The following is a 21,063-nucleotide window of genomic DNA, read 5'->3' as shown; positions in this document are numbered from 1 at the left end:
AATCGACCAGACCGTGGAGAACGTCGTGCTCGTCTTCGTCGTGTCCACGCAAGGCGAGTTCAAACGCGCCGGAAAATCTAACGCAAGTTATCAAACGGCGCAACGCGCGGAGGTTCTTCCTCACTTTCTCGTTGTGCGCCCGAACGTTTGTGATGTAAGCGGTGTCCAACTGTCTGCGAATGTCCGTCTTATCGAGCACACTGTAGTTCACCAAATGGTTTAGATGACTTGGGCTCGACTGGTGTTTGCTCGCTCTCTCCGCTAAATGCTTCAAATCGGTTATACCTTCCGTAACCCACGGTGACATTTTCAATTCGCTGTAGAGCAGACAGACAAAACAATACAGCTTGTTGACTTCTTCGCATCCACACATCCACGAGAATTTACCGTAAGCGGTCTTCCTGTTAAAATACCTGTTGCACTCACGTGTTTTGATAATGACGCTGTTCTTGAGTGATAAGTTTGGCGTGGGTCTTCCCAAGGCCTTTGCGGCTACTTTGTCTTCGTAAGACAGCGGTCGACGTTTGAGAAGGTACTGCACGGAATTCATATTTAAACAGATTCACCAGGATCACAATACAGCTTTAAACAGTTTTTTTTTTTATTACGCCGCCAGCGTCGCATACACACAAGACGAAGCTGAATCTAGACTGGCAAGGACACAGACCGGAATGTGCCTCTATTTGACGCTCGAATGTGTCGTTGCCGTGGTAACGCTGCATACGTAACGTTGTTGCTGACGCGTAATGTGGGCAGAACAGTAGAAGTTAATATCGATAAACTAGTCACACCCGGCAGCCGGCAGACACAGGGAGTATGTTGCGGACAAGAAAGGAAATTAATTTTGAACATGGTGAGATAAATACGGGGTCATTATAAATGATTGTCTCATCGCAGTAGGCGTTGGTGACATAGGTGAATGTACCGTAAGCTTTATAACATGAGTGAGACTAGCATCGCCGATAAGTAGCGCTGCTGGCGGTATTGTAAATTTGTCTACTAGTTTGTCTAACGTTGCGAAGCTAGCGGCACATCCCAAATTTGTGTGGGTTTTCAACGCCAACCGCGATGGGACAATCATTTACAATGACCCTGTAATTCCAGGCGGAGATATTAGCAGTGGCGGCTCGTGCCGCAAAACCGTAACGCCAACAGACTAATTATTATTGATTAGTCATTCAGATGGGTCTGGTTGGAAGTGAAATAATTTTATGTTACAATCGCGAGCATTAAATCTTGATCGTCAAGGTCATTTTGAAATTTCCCGCTGCCGTCACAAATTAAAAATTTTGCCTGCTTAATTAGGGCCAATGCCAATAAAACGTCACTCAACAAAAATTTGACGAAGTTTTATTCTGAACATTCAAAATTATGGCCCCAATATCGTATTTTAACAGAGTAACAGAGTATAAAAATATAGACTGATGTCTCAGAAGCTACGGTGGCAACCCAGTTGGGATTTCCAAAAAGTTGACAAAATCTTGAGAAGATAAACCAAATAGAATTTATTAGAGGTTATGCCCGTTTCACATTGGAGCACTTTCCGTTGCGTCAAAGAATGACCTTGACGACCACTAACATTAGCACTATTGTGACAGACCCATTAATCAATTACGGAATTGACAATAAGACGAATATTTAACAACGAAACGTCATATGAGTCATATGTATGACAGGACCTGACGCCAACCTAACAAAAAAATATGTTGGCCTGCTGCGTGTTTAAAACTATCGTGGACGGCTAATATGTAGTTCTAAAAACGTCAAAAAGAAAAGTTTGGTTATGTCAAAGACGGTTATGTAATATGTTATGAGCTACCGTACTGTATGTGAACCAACGTTAAAGTAAAAATTACTAGTCTCAAAACGGCAGCGCGGCAACTTCCAACACTTTGACAGTGCGGGAATTTAAAAAACGGATATGTAAATAGTAGAAAAATTATTTTTTGCAATATCATTATCTGTGTAAAATAGCATTATTTGAAAAAATAGTATATTATTTAATGAGTGTATAATGTAGGTCACATTACACGAGAAATGTTTAGAACACGAGCGAACGAAGTGAGCGAGTGTTTTAATTATTATTTGAGTGCAATGTGGTCCATTATACACGAATTAAATACTACAGTGGAATATGAGTTCCACTAGTGTAATATGAACTAGATTATGTATCTATGGATACGTCCAAATTAACAGTCATCGAAAATACCGTGAGGTCAACAATTACTTAGATAAGGGGGGGCTATGACTTTGAGAGTGTTAGATTTTTCGTATCTTTGCTAACTTTAGCTAATAAACTTCAAACAACTTTCACTATAAATTAAATTTTAACGAAAAAATGGTTTTTACTTCAGAACATAAAAGACTCATCATTGAATCTTACATTCGCAATGGTGTTTTCAATAACGGAGAATGGGCATACAGTTGCTTGTTTGGTCAAGTTTCGGCAAAAATTTACAAATTTAAATTGAAACAGGTATATGCAACCAAAAATATTTCCATGTATTCCAGAGCAGCTGAACGTCTGAATCTCGAGGAGATTTAGACGTACGTCCAAAATCTCAAAGGCTTCTTTGATCTAAATAATTGTTGATCGCACCGTAGTTATTTATTGTATGAGTGGATTAGGAGCAAAATAAAATTCGCAAAAAAATTTTGACACGAGGCCGCAAGGCCGAATTTTTGTACATAAAGCATAATTTTAGTTTAGTAAGTATAGTTTAGAGGGAGGAAAGTGCCATTTTTGGTCATTTGGAAGTAAAAGCACAGCCAACCAAGTTGATTTATTGATAGAGGAATTGCTAGGTTGATATAATAATGTGTCACAGTAACAATAAAGGAATATATGAATAAGAAAATTAAAAGTACCCTTGAAAAATACAGTGCAAAATATTCAAAAGAACAAAAGTGAACATCCATGTTTGTTTCATACATACAATGTATTAATTTAATATTTATGTTACAAATCATGTCAGCTACTATGTTGAATAATGTAACGTTGACACTTAATGCCATTCTCCCATATTATGGCCAACAACACAAGACTGTCTTTTTGCTCAAATTTCTTTTAAGATTAAATGACTTTTTTGTTCGACACTGTCATAATTTGAGAATTTTCTCCTGTGTGAACGGATTTTGATAAATGTCACAACTTGTCAAACCGAAACGTCAAGCTAATTTTAAAGATTTTACGCGATTTGGAGCCTTTAAAGGACTCGTCGAACAAAAAAAACGTTGTATTCAACTCGTTCATGTGTAAATTGGGCTCTTTACGGCACTCGCGTTTTAAACTGGCCCACTCATGCCATAAAGAGCCCAATTTACACACGAACTCGTTAAATAAACTACTATAAATGCATAAGGTCGTCCAAAAAATTGCATATTACCATTACCATAAAATTGTATACCATGTGACCAAAGATATACTTTAATCCCTTGTTGTATATGTAACAAATTTGTGTAGTAAATGTTTATTTATAGCATATCATAATTTTTGTATTTTAACACGCTTAAAGCGTATTTGGTTTTTAGATTATTTAAGAAAAAATTAAAACTATGCTTTAATTTATTATAATAATTGTTTGTAAGCTGGGCTCGAAACGGTTCAAAATAGGAAACAGCAGTTTATTTAACGAGTTCGTGTGTAAATTGTGTTTTTTTTTTTTGGCATGAGTGGGCCAGTTTAAAACGCGAGTGAAACGAGTGCCAAAAAAGTCCAATTTACACACGAACGAGTTGAATACAACGTTTCTTTGTTCGACGAGTCCCTTAAGGCTCCAAACTGCTTAAAATCTTTAAAATTAGCTTGACGTTTCGTTTTGACAAGTTGTGATATTTATCAAAATCCGTTCACAGGAGAAAATTCTTAAATTCTGACAGTGTCGAACAAAAAGAATTTTTAAGACACAAATTCTTATCTACATACTTATTTAGGCAATAAAATGATTCTCATATTTTTATATCTCGAGTATTTCTCGAAATATTTGAGTCATACATTACTTTTTACTATACTTGGCTGCGTCAAGGTGGCTATACTTGGGCCAACCAACAGATATAGTAATAAAACCGCCCCCTAGTGCCCGCGTATTTTAAATAGCAGCTTCCAATTGGCTTATTCAAAATGTGCGCAGATTTTCGAAAGCCTGATGTACTATCGCGGCCATCCAAAAGTGAACGGTTTTTTTATAGTTTGATTTTTACTTTAAATCATAGGCGTTCTAAAATGTCAAAGTTTGACACTAGCGTTAAAAAAATTATTGAAACAATTTTTTTAAATGCTACATCTTACTCCGATTCAGACAGCTAGGGCTATTGCAAAGCTAGAAGAAAATTGGTCGTTGGCTGCTGTGGCGAGAGAATTACGATACGAGTACATTGCAGTAAGACTTGCATCTTCAATATAAAGAGTTGTTGGCAAGAAAACAGGGTTGAGAGGCCAATACGAATAGGTGTTGGAAAGGTTTCTTTACTAAAGTTTACTTTCATTTTAATAATGTATTAATTACTTCTCAGCCTCATTTTTATTAAACATTATTTATTACAACTTTTTATTATTAAAATAGTAACGTCTGCTGCACGAACGCCAATGAATACAGCCTGATTTAATCTAATGAAAAATACGGAAATTTTCGCAAGCTATCGTTCACTTTTGGATGGCCGCGATTGTACATCCACAAAAATTACTTGACGGCATCCGGCATCTCATTCGTTTTAACCTCACTTCGGGAGTTTCACCACGTGTTTATGTTTGTTTGTTTTCCTTGGCATTTTTCGATAAAATAGTTTTTTTTTCAAGACTTTTGGTTCTCTATTTGTTAGAAAGAACCTGCTTCATTGTAAAACAGGCTTCGGCGTATATCGTTCTACGCAACTAGGCCACATCCCCTTTTTTTATTACTATATCTGTTGGTTGGCCCAAGTATAGTACGTGATGTCCATCCTGGTATTTACAGCACCTTATTTGTTTTCATACATATTTCTACTTAAAAATGCATAAAGTGCACCTGATAAAGTGTAAACGTAAGTTTTTTCGAAAAATATGAAATTCGATTTTTTACCTTTCCTCTTATGCATTTATGCGTAATCAAACAGTTTATATTTTAGTATTTCTTGTCTATCAGTTTTCAATAAAATCACTTGAACAGACAAACTTTGTTGTGGTCCGCTGTTATGTTAGTTATTTGATATTTCTTTTTTACTTTAACTTTAACTAAGTAATGACGTCAATTGACCTTCAAGATAGTGTAGTTACGCTAGGTATACTCCGTACTCTGATAGATTGTACGTTTTTTGACAGAAGACAGACCCAGAGACTAGTGTGGCGGGAATTAATCTGCAAGGATACAACGGTTTTCTACAGCATGGAATAAAATGATTTACATCTAGTTACCTTTGCATTACCCTTGTAAAAATACGAAATGCCGCTCTACAAAAAAAAAAATGAAAGCCCAACCTCAAAATATAGGTATATCCAAATTCCAAATGTGATTTATTGCGAAGGGATGATATGAATGCAAAGTTGAGATTGAAATTAAAAAGGAGCTAACAAAAGCAAGTCACAGCTAGTGTTGAAAGTGGTCACCAACGTTTGTTAGGTAATTCAATTTAGTAAATTGTAACAATTGTCAATTCGATTGATGACATTTATTGACAGACTAATAGTTCGGCACTTCGAAAAAAAAAGTAGAGCGGTACAGGAAAATTTACATGTGCAAAAAATTCCAAAGATAACTAGATGTAAATCATTTTATTCCACACTGTACATAACGTGAAACAATTGAGATGAAGAGTTTAGTATTTTTCACTGCTTTATGTTTTGGAACTAGAATTTAAAAACGTACAATCTATCACCGTACGGAGTTTACCTACTGTAGGTGACAAATTTCACAACCAACTACGATGTAAGAAACATTCCCGATAACCCTGTACGTATACAAACCAACTTTGTACCAGCTTTTCAAAATTTTTATTTTGACATTTACTTATGAACAGTGGCAGCTCGTTCATTTTTAGAGGGTGCACACAGTAAGAATGTATTCGAATGATGCGTGACTTGTAAAGTAGCCAAAAGAAAAATGTTCATGATTTTTAGACTTTCTGTATTTACTGCACATATTTAACATCCAATTAGAAATCATAAATAAAAATACACACATATACGGAAAGAAAGTTAAGTGGACTGTCTCCTAAAGCGAATCTAATCTTGGTTTAACAATTGTCCCATTGTTTTGTTATTTTTAGACACACTGTGTACAAAGTGTCTACAAAAGAGCAACACTATCACGCACATTTACTCGTAACTAAAATCTTTTCTTCTGCTTTTACTACTGGCAAAAACATTCACAACTTTATTATCAAAGTCATTAATCGACCGAACCAACCTCTTCTCTATCGACAACATGGCTAGAGCATCCAGCCTTTCTTGAGTCTTCGTGTTTCTCAAGAAACATTTGATCCTCTTCAACGTAGAGAAACACCTTTCGCTTTCGCAAGTCGTCACCGGTGTCGTACAGAGTATATCTAGAAGTCTGTAAGTTTCAGAGAAGCCTTCTCGTAAGTCATTTTTATTTAAAAATGTGAGAAGAGGCAAGACACCGTCGCAGCGCAAATCATCTCTTTCGTAAATGACCGTCAACTCTGTTTTCAACTTTTCCTGATCGCTGATGACGGGATAAGTTGTAACGGTACTCCTAAAGCTGTCTTCTGGGAAACGTTGTTTGTACGTGTAGATCAAATCCGGCGAGAACAGAGCAGCCGCAGATAAGTGACCGGTAAAGTCGTACCTATCTTTTATTTGATTGAGCAGTACATCAAAATATTCTTCTAGGACGGCTCGGTTGGTGTCAGACGCGTAATCCACTCGAGGACGCTTCGACGCGGAAACTTCAAGATCACCGGAAGCTTCTTCGCCCAACAAGTCGATCTTTCTGTCCATCACTTCGATGATCTGAGCCTCGAACTCTTCCAAACACGTCTGGATGTACGAGCTGTTGGCCTCGCGTGACTCTACTTGCCTAAAAAGTACTTCGACGTGTGGAATGACGTGATTGAGCACCTCGAGAAAGTAATTGAAATCGGCGGAACGCAAAATCGTCAAGAGTCCGTTCACTTCACCGATCGTCTCAAAATTGCTTTCGGTGTCTAAAATCTTCTCCAGACACTCTCCGATGAATTCTTTGTTCTCGTACAAAGTGTTGATCGTTTTCGTTTTGAAATCCCATCTGGTCGGAGCCGCCGTCACAATTATGTCCAAAACTGTGTTTCTCTTCGGCGAGCGAGCAAAGAACGAGGCAAACGATTGAATTTCGGCGAAGAATATTTCCAATTTCTTGTTGGAAGAGGCTGCCTTCTCCAGTACCAAGTTGGAGTTGTGAGCGTAGCAGTTGACGTAGAACGCACCTGGGTACTTCTGCCTGATCATCGCCTGAACTCCGTTCTTTCCACTCATGAGTGGGGCGCCACCGTAGCTTTGGGCGATCAATTTGTCCGCAGGAATGTCCAGGTGCTCCAGCACTTTTATTATCGCCTTTGTCCGGTCTTCCGCTGCGCGTCCTGCAGGACGAACGAAACCCCAAAATCGCTCGAAAATTTCCCCCTGGAAGACGTAACGAAAAACGACTGCGAGTTGCTGTTGGTTGAAGGAATCTGCGGTCTCGTCTGCCTCGATTGCGATGAAATTCGCTTTCCTCATCTGCTCCCGGATTTCATCTCTGCACACTTTGAACATGGCGTCCAGAATCTCGTCTTGGATCGTGTGCGAGGTCCCTTTGAAGACGGTCGCGTCGTTCAGATGGTCCGACAGGACGGAATCCAACTCCGAGGCGAAATCGACCAGACCGCGGAAAACGTCTCGGTCGTCTTCGTCGTGTCCACGCAAAGCGAGTTCAAACGCGCCGGAAAATCTAATGCACGTTATCAAACGGCGTAACGCGCGGCGGTTCTTCTTCACTTTCTCGTTGTGCGCTCGAGTGCTTGTCACGTAAGCGGTGTCGAACTGTTTACGAATGTCGGGCTTATCGAGCACGCTGTAATCGATCAAGTGATCTAGATGACTTGTGCTTCTCTCGTGAAAAGTTGCCGCTTTCATCAAGTGCTGCAAATTATCAACGCCGGTCGAGGTCCACGGTGACTGCCTTATTGGTCTTAAGTCGTTGCTCAACAGACAGACAAAACAAAACAGTTTACTCACTTCCTCGCATCCACACATCCAAGAGAATTTGTCGTAGCTGTTCTCTCTGGTGAAGTATCTGTTAAACACTCGCTTTTTCCCGCTGGTGCTCTTTTTGATTTCTAAATCGGGTGTGGGTCTTCCCAGCGCCTTCGCCGCTACTTTGGCCTCGTAAGACAACGGTCGATTTTTAATGAGGTACTGCACGGAATTCATGTTTTAGCAGGTTCACCGGGATTGCACGAAATCTGACAGGTTTTGAAGCGTTTTTTTAACTTCTTCGGGAGTTCCGCATCCCCACGAGACAACGCTGGATCTCGATTCTCGACTGACAAAGACACGAGTGGAATCGGAATGTGGCTCGATTCGGCGGATCAACGTGTCGTTGCCGTGGCAACGCTGCAAACGTCACGTTCTCCCTGACGCGTTGGAGGGACTGGCAGTTAAGAAAGTAATATTGATAAATTGGATGCGCGGTGCAGACGTCGCATGTGATCGAAGGGAAATTAATTTTGAGTATTTTGCGATCATATTATTATAATCAATTCAGGATGAATGTGGATAAGGGGTGGCTTGGCTATGACCTCTGGTAACATTGTTGGTAGTAGCTAAGGGAACAAATAAAATTCCCTAATAGAAATTGATAGCTTTCGTGTTAGGTTGATTTCAATTAAGGTCACATTATGTGACGGAAACGGTAACATCATTGCCAACTTGAATGTATTTCGAGTTGAATCATAATTTCAGTACGAATGCCTCTGAAATTCGAACTTGAATATTTATAAAAACAAATGTGTAAGGTTTATTAATGCTATATATGTATATGCATAATATAAATACTAATGGAAAACTGTATACATCCGTTTTCTATCCATAATTTTTTAATCAAATTAAATTAGGCAACATTGTTCAAATTTGAATGTCGGAACAATCATGTGATATTTCTGACAGGGAAAAATACAGGTGATCCAATTTTTTTTAAAATGCTCTAGCAACTTTATTTCTTGTCCGATTTTAACAAGCAATGAAAAGGCGTTTAAGGGACCATGAACTGCCATATAATATTTATTTTTTAAAGAAGCAGTTTAAGTGAGGTGATATTTAACTTTCTAATTTTAAATAGTGACATATGTTTTTCATTACTTATTTTTAAAGTCACTATTTTTCTAAACATTGCTGTACAAAAATATTATTTGTTTTTTGAAAAAAAAAAAATAAGAAATAAAAATGACATTCTAATGAAAAAGCGATTAAAATCAAGTTGCTTTGTGAGACCTGTCAGCTAGAGCATTTGTTACACAAAGAATTTGATAATTCAGCGGCCTGTGCACCTTTTTCACACTCAAAATACGCTTGTAGCATGTCGGTCATTTCTTCAAAGGTATTCATTTTTACTCACGATTACGAGGAAATACAATTTTAACAACTTGTCAAATTCTTTGCGTAACAAATGCTGTAGAAAGCAACTTGATTTTATTCGCTTTTTCATTAAAATGTCTCAATTATTATTTATTAAACATTTTTATTTCTTCATAACTTTTCAAAAAACAAATAATATTTTTATACAGCAATGTTTAGAAAAATAGTGACTTTAAAAATAAGTAATGAAAAACTTATGTCACAATTTAAAATAAGAAAGTTAAATATCACCCCACTTAAACTGCTTCTTTAAAAAATAAATTTTATATGGCAATTCATAGTCCCTTAAACGCCTATTCATTTGATATATCTCTTATTGAAATCGGACAAGAAATAAAGTTGCTAGAGCATTTAAATTTTTTTTTTGATCACCCTGTATAAAATTGAGTCAGTTTATCCAACATGATAAAAATAAATTACAGCCACCCCTTATTCAGATTCATCGTGAATCGATTATATTATGTTGTTTTTTTGCAGTTTAATTATAACATGGTAAGAAAATATCTGACGTCATTTGTTATATTGAACCTTCGGTTAAAAAGTCGAGTCGCAATAAAACAAAGTTTCACTCTTCCAAAACAAAAATGTTTAATTAATAATTTTACTACATGTTCAAAATTATTTTTTATAAATTCTTAATAAATTGCAAATACATACAATACAAACTTGTATCCAGTTTTACACCAGTTAAGTCTGAACTTATTCGATTAGATATAGAGACAGATAAGAGTTTTCTCATTGATAATTAACAGAGGGTGCTACAATTGTATTTCTTTAAAAATCTTAAACGAAGAGAAGTTTCCAAAATTTCCCGCGCAGAAGTCACTACCGTAAGATATACCAATAATTTTGTATTCCCACTCCTCTATCTGGTTCAGTACTTTAGTTTATGATTTAAATATTACAAAATTGTCGCTTCATGTAAAAATGAAATTGGGAACATCACGCAATACATTAGTATATTAGAAACAAAGTATCAAAATAGTTATTTATGTATCAAGGCCAAAAAGTGCATCTTTTTCGTCCGAGTCTGAGTTTTCTGGCCGAGGCGCAGCCGAGGACAAGACACTTTTTGGCAAAGGTGCACATTAAATTTTTAATTTTTGAAGAAATTACAAATAACCTTTTAAATAAATTTATTAATACATATTAACAATTTTTTATAGTAGGTACATATTTGTTCTCAGCTTGCCAACAAAACTAGAAATTTACTATTTGCAATACAATTACTTATTTACATAATTTATGGTGTCGGTTTCATTGCTAACTTACTAAACAGACCAACAGATGGCGCCACAGTCAGCGTCCGAAAAAGAATTACTTTTCGTCCGCTTGTGAGTACGTAAAATTATCGTTTTCATTAAAGGTGCCTAACAATGTATTTTCTCGATTTTGGATAATAGAAGAATTAATAGTAATGGACACGAACTGGTTATTTTTTTTAAATTGTCTTAATCGATAAAAATATAAATATTCCTTTGCGAGATATTTAAAATTGAAATAGTTTGCTCCTTATCGGTTTGTAATTTATTATGTATGACGCTCGATGTGGATAGTGAAAGAAAAAAGTGAAAATATTGATTGATCGTGAAAGGAAAGGACGGCAGAGTTCAAGGTTAATAGGTAAGAATTATCTGAAAGGGGTATAGTTGAAACGTAATAAAAGAAGAGGAACAGTTTTTATCTAAATTACAAATTAAAATTAATACTCCGCTTACTTCAGCGGTATCGTAAAGTAATTTTTTTCCACAATCCTGTTTAATTAACAAACGTGAAGTGTGTCAACAAGAAGGTAGATGATGATTTAAATTAATATCACTGACCTTCAATAAAATAAATTATCACGATCAATAAGTGTGCAACGTTAAACACTAAAAAAGTTTAGTGTCAAATACAGTGCAGTAACAACAAAAATGTATTCCCACAGAAATCGTCCAAGATTTAAAAAAACATATATTTTTTAATTTTGTATGTTAAATAGGTAAAAATAATTCCTGTTAATTTATACCGTCTCCTGGGAATTTTGTTTGGATGATGGTCCGAAGTTTAGGAATCTTGTTGACAACTAAACAATTGTTTTTATTGATAAGATCTTTGTTTATTTACATTTACATTTTATTATTATTTATATGTTTTAAGTCGAATCCATTTTAAAGATCAATAAGAATAAAAATAGCGATAAAATAAAAAATTGCAATTGGTCTATCAAGAACGGTCAGAATTGATAACTTTTATAACTTTGACCCACTTTTAAAATCCACAGAATATAGTTCAACAGGCTTGTGTTTTTGATGAACTACAATGAACGAAAAATGTTTGGTATTCGCTGGTCTATCGACAACTCACAGTAGATGATGACTCCACTTTTACAAGGAACAGACTATATCGAGCGATCCATGGATTAGAATCCGTATGTCTTTGCGATTGATATGTGTCGAGATCTAACCTGTGTTTCAAGCTGTGTTTATTGGAGCGTGGAGTTCAAGTAACGACATACGATTTCGGATTCATGGATAACTCGATTACAAATTAATTTGATCGCTCTTTAGTTGTACGATCACATTAACTTCGTAAAAAACAAATTTCCACATATTTTCAAATGTTACGCCCAACAATTTAAATAACGTACAATTATTATTTCTTCATGTTTTAATTCATTGTTTAATTGGCTGTTCATGGCGCGCAAGCCAGTTATTGATAGAGTAAAAAGTGAAAACACCGATTGTAAAATAGAAAATAATTTAGCGACGAGTAGGAACAGAAGTTACATAGATAATTATTATAAAAGTTCATTACATCGTAGTTGGCTGTGATTTACGGTATTCAAACGTATAGATTTGCTGCCTCTTTTGCATTTGTAAATTCGACAGTTGACAGTTCACATCTAAGTATCACTTTGTAGTTTTCATTGTTTATCATTTTTCAAGGTGTTAGTTAAGATTTTCTGAGTTAGTAGGTCCCCAAAAGAGGTTTTGTAAGACTACGTCCTGCAGGATATTAGTTACTCGAGTTACTAGTGAGCATTTTGCGTACACCTGAACATAATAGTTATTTATGTATTAAGGCCATAAAAGCTAGTTCACGCCCGCAATACATACACTATTTTATGCACGATTAAGGCCTAAAACCTTAACATTTAACAAAAATTAATAAATAAATGTCTGCCCACATCACGGATGTTCGCATCGCGTAGTGCTCCTGTCAAATTTTTAATTTTGCGCGTAACCTTGGGAACAGTGAAAACAACCGTAGTCATTTTGCCAGGTGAAATTTTAAGTTATAAATTCATTAACGAATTGATGAACGAGCTTGAGAAAGCGGGTGCCCAGTATATAATTCTGGATTAGGTAGTTTCAGGTAAGTGGCACTTTTTGACTTTTATTTGACATATCTTTATGGTCCACGGGCATAAAGTCGTCCGTGGGCAATAAAGAGACGTTTATGTCAAGAAAATTTGTGTATAATTGTCAAATTATAATATAATCGTCCATAAATATTTTTTTACTGATACTTTTTTACTGTAGCAACAATAAAAATGGGTTATTCCCTGAAACAGGATACAGTTATTGTAATGCCTTATTACTGAAATGGAATATTCAACAATGATTAGTGGATTGATTTACTGTTGAGCGACAAGAATAATAAATACTTCACAGAAATTCCCAATTTTTTAAACCAAGAAACGTCCTTGGTGACCCACATTGAAGATGTAATCGACAGATTTGTTCAGGCTGGCAGCGCAAATAAAGGAAAAACCTCTGGAAGATTCCCAGAATCTGAGGAAACTGCATTTTGAAACATTTGTATATTTTATAAAAGTGAACATTTTTTCTTTGAAAACAATTTTTTTCATAACTTATCAATGAAATTTTAATCAATCGAACAGATGAAGTTTGTTGTGTGATGATTTGATTTTAACTATTTGAGCCATTTTAAAAATTTTAAATCACTGTCTTGAAGCCCCTTGTTTTTAGACAACCAAGTAATCAGATCGCGTTTCGTTTATACAGTACAGTTACGCTATGCATTGCAGGCGGCAAATTTCATAACCAACTACGACACGAGAAATATTTATAACAACCCTGTAGTTGCGATTCTAAAACACAATAATGTAATTAACGTAGCAATTACTACTTATCGGTGTTTTAATTCTCTGTTTATGTCGCGCAATCCAGTTACTCAGTGTAAAAAGCAAAAATATTGATTGTGGAATGGAGAAAAATAGAGAAAAGAGTGTGACACATACATATTATGCAGAAATTAAACATAAAATGTAAAAGAAAAAAATACAATCCTCGTTGTACTTTGGTCAAACTTGTTGCTGCTGACGAAGGATTTTGCACGGTCTGTCCCAAACATGACTAGTCCTTCACAATGCGCTTCCTGACTCCTGAGGTACGAATGCATCCCCACTAGTCTTCGACTGTCGGACGCAATCGCAACCACAACGCGAGATAATGCATGTTTACAAACGTAAAAAAAATAAGATAATGGTGAACGTGACGATACCGTGTCAACGTATCAGCAAGCGCAAAACCGCAAGCAAGCAAACAAATAGGTATCCTCACCTCGATCAGCCACTGGACCAACTGCACGAACGGCAGATGCACCGACGCATCCCTCACTTTTTTGATGACCAGAACGGTGAGGGGCGGTTTGTACCACGTCAACCTCTGACTGGCCGGATCCTGGATGGTCCTGAAACACCAACAGAGCGCGTTCAAGGACTCGTTCGATAGATCCGTCGACTGTCAGTCGCGTCGGACGATCGTCTCGATAAAAATTACCAACCTGTACTGGAACCTCTTGACGGCGCAATTGTTGTTGTTGATCTCGTTGTCGTCGGTAAAAGGGCCGCACACCACGTTACCGTTCGCCACCATTTCCGACCACTTCGCGCGATATCACAGCAGAATAATACAGCTTGTTGAAAAATAATATCGTCTCAGGTCGCGCTTTTCAGCGCCTCTTCCATGTCGAGCGCGCTTTTTCGAAAACCGCGTCGAAATTCGACCGCACCGCGACTGCGACTGGCGAGGATGCGGTAATGAAAATTTATTTGAATGATGTGCTAGCACCACGACACGCACGAGCCGCCTGTCGGGTGACCTCCGTCGATATCGATAAAAAATTAAATCGTCCAGGGACGGGTCGAAATTCGCCGACGCCGAGAAACGAACCTTGTCGTCCGGCCGTATAGAGGGGCGGACTGGGCGCAATTCGGTGGGGGCCCGCGCGTTTGCCGTGATGACTTTACAAAAATTACAACAAGGCGAACGTTCTGGAAAAGCAATTTCCGCCTTTTGTTGTCCGCATAAATGTTTGTGGATGTGTGGAGTAAATTTTACGGTTGGTTTGTAGGATTTAAAGCGTCTGTCAAGGTCGAAAGAGCCAAAAAAATTTTTCTCGCACGAGTTAGACGGTTTTTGTCCTGTTATCACATGTGTGGAGTGATGCAACAGTGAATCTGCACTAATGGAGATAAAGTGATAATGTGATAAAAATCTGAACAAAGAAAATTAATCATCAAGTGGTTTAATACCAGTTAATGCTCAACTGCTTTCCAGTGTATTCAGATAACGTGTATGTTGGGTTGCCTAAAATTAATAATTTTGATTGAATTTTATTGAATAAAACAATTGCCTCTTTTGGAAGTTTTTCTTTATCACGTGTCCGTGATGTTTTTGTTTTTTTCCACGAAATAATTTAATTTAGAACACAATTCATTTCAAATAAAAAGAACAGATTTATATAAAATATACTACATCCTTCTCTCAAGTTGTCTACTTCTCTACCGAGTGATCATTTAAAAAATAAATCGAGTTTGCTTTGGAGCCTATGATATAGCATGGGTTGCCATAGGTATAACACGCCGACTCGATTTATTTTTTAATTGATCCGTATTATCAACTAAGATTAACTGGTGACAAGCTATTTTGGAGTTAAACCAAGATATTAATAGAAATTGCACATGATGCACTGGAATTGTTCTATCAAATTTCTACTACTACATATTAAGTCGCACAACGTCACAATAAATAACGGGTGACTATTAAAATTTTCACTTAGGGTTGGCTATGGATCATTCTTTGTTTTCCGTTGCACCTTAGTACTGACAAGTTTGACATTTTAATAAATGTTTTTTCTCTTAATTTGGTTATGTTTCAATTGTACTGACTGACATTTGTCGTTCGTTCTTGCGTGTGTCTAAAGTAACAGAAAAAATAAAAACTCCTTCAAAGCCAACTCCAAGTGAAAATTTTAATAGTCACCCGTTACATAATACATACTATAGATTTAAAACGTAATAGCATAGCACTCATACAATTATTGCAGTGAAAGAACGCTACATCTTAGAAAAAATGAAAAAATAAACAGTGGTGCTAGAACTGAGCCCTGCGGCAACACACGCACGATTCGCGGAAAATGTATTTTGTCCTGTCAAACGAAATGTAGAAAAATTGTTGATGGATATGTAAAAATTATCATCCATGTCAGTGATTTCAGAAACATAATTTTTTTCTATAGCAGACGTGAAGGTGTGCTTATATCTATTCTTCAAATCAAAAGGTCAAGTAGCAACAACAAGGGTAGATAAAGTTATTTATTTATTTTTATTACCCTAACAACGCTCATACTAACGAGATTTTAAAACTTGACACGATTAGTAATGATTTAAAAAAAATTAATAACAAAACACAAATGCTATAGAAAAAAATAGAATATTATACACACGACGATAAAATTTAATTATCTTCTCCAGCGTGACTAACGTCTCGACGCTCGAAAACCCTCTCGAAGATAAAATACAATTTTATTGTCTCGTGTAATAAATAACTATTGCATGATTTGTAAAAAGCATTCAAAAAAATTGTGGACAAGTGGCCTGGTGCTCGCTTTTGTTTGTCATTTAACATTCTTTCTAGTTTTTTTCAAAACAAAACAATTCTTTCTTAGAACTAACCAATGAGAGTTTTTCTGGTGTTACATGATGATTTTTATTTCACGCTACTGATTTACTGTACAAAATGATGATCCAAGTGAGGTTATGTATCTAAAGAAAAGTCAAAGCATACCAACTAAAAGATGAGCTGCACTTGTACAAAGTGTTCCAAAATGATTGTAGTATAGTAGGGTGCTTGGACCAGAAAAAATAGTTTGCCACTTTTCGACGATAAGGTCCCGGACTATACAACACCAAACACAACTTCCAAGCCGCTGGCAAGTGTCGAATATCATTTTTGTCATTCATTGTCTGTTGTCAAAATTCAAAAATTCACAAGAAAGTGAAATGGTGCCTCAGTAATAGTTATTTACACAATTAGTGGGATAAAAGCAATATTACAGGATTCGAGTGTGAAGATTGCAGATTCATCTGTAATCACACGAGTTTCCTGTAATATGCTTTAGCCCACGTGTTATGTACAAAATTTTATCTAAGACTGCTCCGAATTAAAAAAAAAAAGGTAAATCTTATTTATTTCCGCCAGTTTCATTACACCACTCAGTGGAATAATGACTTACTTATCCCACTGAGTGGGGTAATGAAGCTCACTTATCCCACTGAGTGGAGTAATGAAATGCGTCCTGTAATGAAGTTCCTTATTCCACTCAAATGAGTGGGATAAGTGTCATTTATCCCACGGGATTAGATAAAATCATTTTATTATTCCAAGGAGTTGTAATTGGTTTAAAACCATTACAAACTAATCTAGTTAATACTGTTTGATTGATAAATATAACCTCTCTTATACCTATCATTTTGACGGTTCTTGATAGTTGGTATCACTTTTCTAGTATGAGTCAAAATTCAAAACACTCAAATTGTCAAAACCTACTACGATAACAATAATTTTGGAACACTTTGTAAGAGAGAGCAAATTGTAATCGTAATTTTTTGAACGTTCGTTATACAGGGTCATTTACAAACGATTGTCCCATCGCAGTTGGCGTTGAAAACTCACACAAATTTTGGATGTTCCGCTGCCTCGCAACGTTAGACAAACTAATAGACAGCTTTCCACTACCGCCAGTATCGCCAGCTATCGGCGATACTAGTTTCACTCATGTTATGAGGCTTGCGGCACATTCAACAACGCCTACTGCCATGGGACAATCATTTATAATGACCCTGCATAATTTGAATGACACGCTCATCATTCTTTAGTGCACAGGAACAAAATGGTGCCTTCGCGACTAAGGAAAAATTCCTTCGACAAGACAAATCAAAAATAGTTCTATTCTTACGGCGTTAAAAAAAATAAGTACAAAATATGACAAATTTCAGTGAAAAATGAGAGGAATAACGAAAGGCAACAAATTAGAAGGAGGATTAATCATGGTTTGCATTAAAAAGTCAAAAGAGCTTTCAATATTAGTTACACCAATTTGTGTTTTGTATTCAATACCCTTGAGAAATTTTTTGATGATTGAAAAATGTCCGATGTGACAGTTTTTCTTAAGTTCGTAAACTCAATAACTCGCTGGATTTCTAAAATTTTTATGTCACGTTGTACTTACAAGATTATGATTTTTTTTTGATAATCATTAACTGGCCAATAGTAGCTTTTCCTAATTTGACATTTCAACTTTTTTTTTGGCTTTCTGTGTACATTACTACAGTCCATTCCATTTAAGAATGCAGTAGATGTCGCTTCGAATGGAGAACGTTTCACACTAACGAACGCGGCAAATTTGAAAACATACATTCCAAGCAAAATTAGCACAAAAAAAGTCATAAAGGAACTTACGGTAGTGGTATTCTAATAACAAAATTGTAGTTTAATGATCCGTTTGATACAAAAACTCGATAAGTTTGACACTAATAAACCAAAAAATCTATCAAATTTCAAAATTTGACAGTAGTATCAAAAATTGAACATTGCCTAGTGTAAACTTTTCTCTCATTTTGACCAATCAACGACGGAAAAATAGTCCCTATGCTATTCTACACTGCATACTTAAATGGAATGGACTGTAGTACCGAAAGATCTAATAAAAGAGGGTTGGCTTTGAAATTTCTAAACATCATTTTTGAAACAAACGTTAAAATGTGACAACGCTTACAATTGAACAAAAATTGAGGTTAGAGGTTATAACCTACAAGAATTAACATGTTATCCAAGACATAGGTACTTTATACTTTTTTTTACTCTTGTCAAGTATTACAATTTTCATTTTATATGTATTTGGAGGAAATAAGGCTAATCAATTAATGACTTCATCTAGTTCATCACAATATTTTCTACTCCGTGGAAATTTCTCGTGTAAAAACTCCACGGATAAATATTTAACATAAAACACAAGCGCGTAATGATCAATTATGCAGTTAAACAAAGTGGACGTGGAAAAATTAAAACGTAATCGGAAATATTTGCTTCACGGTGGTTTTAACGGCCAGACTGCGATAGCAAAAATGAGTCACCGTCTAGAAATTAGCCCAAAAAAATTACAGCACGTTCGGACTTTTCTCGATCATTTCATTTTAGCTGAATCACTCGTCACGAAAACAATGGATTATTGACTTCTGAAATTAAAACTACTCCGAATCGTTAACAACAAGTGAGTACATACAATAAAGAACTGCCCACTCCCCTCCTACGCCGGAGACCACCCGACAACTGTTAATTGCCAAATTTTACGTCAAAACATTACACTTTCAAATTCATTTCGGACAGTTGAAAAAAAAGGATAAAATCGAAGTGCGACAAAGACAACAAAATCAAAAAACAAAGCGAGCATGTTGAGAAGAAAATGAAAATTTAATGAGCCAGAAAGCAGTGAGTAAGATTTCAAACAAGTCGAGGAGGAAATTTTTTCCAGTTTTAAACAGATGCTTAATGCAAACTAATAAAAAAAGTAAATATGATTGTGATGGAAATACCAATAACGATTGGAGCTTCCTGCTCAGATAAGATAAAATTCATCCATAAAAGACATACCCCCACAGATAACACCTTTTATATCATACCATTTATCTAACACTTTTGGAGTATTTTATTTTACCAAAAATATTTCAAATCGCACTAACAGTTCTTTAACAACACGCCCCTGACACTCTCACGGTGAAGTCATTCGTGTTGTTTGTAAATAGTTATTTATTAAAATTTATATTTTAATGTCAACTTGTAATTTTTTTCCATTTGCCGCCAATTACATCGACAGCAATAAACATTTACGACACCTAACAAAATTATTAAAATTAATCGACCGGACTCGCCTGGTCTTTCCTTCGCACTTTCTCGCCTGCTTCTGATTGTTGAAAAAAATTCCTTCCGAACCTTCGCGCCGCAACTGGACTAAAGTGGATATAATTGGAAAGCCCTTGAAACGCGGTTTGAAACTTTGCGACAAGGTAGCGAGTTTTTGCGAAATTACCAAACAAGATTGCTAATTTTCAGTTTGATGAACGGCAAGATTTACGGCACCAAGCGGTGACTAATTATTCTTCTAAACAACAAAAACCAGTCGGTCTTCTTACGAGAGGGAAGAATCGGAAAAGTATTGTTGGAATTGCGTAAATAATAAAAATGTGTTATAGACTGGACTATTTATGTTAAGCGCTACAAAAGTAACTTCTTATTTCTGTCTATTTTACTCATCAAATAAACAAATAACTCTCGTCTGAAGTTTGTGTACATCGTGATTAAAATTTCTCGAAAAGATCTGATCTCTCCTTTCTGACAAAATTTTATTTTTAGAGTTTATTCACCCGTTCAGTTTTACACCTTAACTCAAATATTTATATTGAGAGATTTGACAGAGACATTTTACACCACATACATCAAATTAACACATGTGTCGGGTGTCGTATTATATTTAATCTGTGAAATATGGAGGCCCGGTTGTACAACGTGATCAAGAATGACTGAATCTGTTGGTAACAATGAAAATTTGAATGATTTTGGTACCACTGTGACTAAACGCATTTCCGGTTGTCAGCTTTGACAGAGTTGACAGGCGAATTTGACGTTTACCAACAAAGGGTCATTATTTCTAATAGCATGAACATACCCGACATAACCTCATTTTTTTTTAATGTCGTGTCAAGTTAAAACATCCGGTCAGTGCCAATTACGAAACAGAAAAACACCAATATTTTTCAATTGTTTCATTGCCAACAGACTCAGTCATTGTTGATCACGCTGTATAAAGCGATGTCAAGTTCGTTGTTAAAGTTAACATAATGTCAAGCGATCTGATTGGGGATATTTAACATTGGATGTTAACTAAGCTTTAAACAACTGGGCCTAAGTATTTGACAATGTCACACCGTCCGACAAATAACAATATTATCATTATTTTAAAATTTGACCAAGAGTGCCTTTGCCTCAAGTTCTATTGTTGTTGTCTCGCAACTTGTAGTTTACGAACTGTCACTACTGTCACTGTTGTCAAATTTAACCTACAATTTGTGTGTCCTCTTTATTTATCCTCTATATTTATTTACACCAACCGATATCTAACATAAAGATGAA

The 21,063-nt window shown here is 36.0% G+C and overlaps 1 protein-coding gene and 1 long non-coding RNA gene across 9 annotated transcripts in view; one reads left to right on the top strand and one right to left on the bottom strand.

The window, feature by feature from the left end:
* Positions 1-21,063, top strand: part of LOC138138811 (uncharacterized) — a 75,872-nt gene that overhangs the window by 15,199 nt on the left and 39,610 nt on the right. The window lies entirely within an intron of this gene.
* LOC138138803 (NAD kinase-like) overlaps positions 1-21,063 on the bottom strand; it is a 48,388-nt gene that overhangs the window by 6,142 nt on the left and 21,183 nt on the right. For 7 of the 8 annotated variants that reach the window (XM_069058892.1, XM_069058896.1, XM_069058891.1 and 4 more), the window contains exon 3: positions 14,155-14,284. In XM_069058892.1, the coding sequence (XP_068914993.1) occupies positions 14,155-14,284 (130 nt within the window). Of the gene's footprint in view, positions 1-14,154; positions 14,285-14,377; positions 14,693-21,063 lie in introns of those variants that run through there. The other variant, XM_069058895.1, reaches the window with a different exon arrangement.

The sequence above is a fragment of the Tenebrio molitor genome, chromosome 9, assembly GCF_963966145.1.
Source record: "Tenebrio molitor chromosome 9, icTenMoli1.1, whole genome shotgun sequence".
NCBI classification, from domain to species: Eukaryota; Metazoa; Arthropoda; class Insecta; order Coleoptera; family Tenebrionidae; genus Tenebrio; species Tenebrio molitor.
The sequence above is the reverse complement of the archived record's forward strand: the minus strand, read 5'-3'. Positions and strand labels throughout refer to the sequence as shown.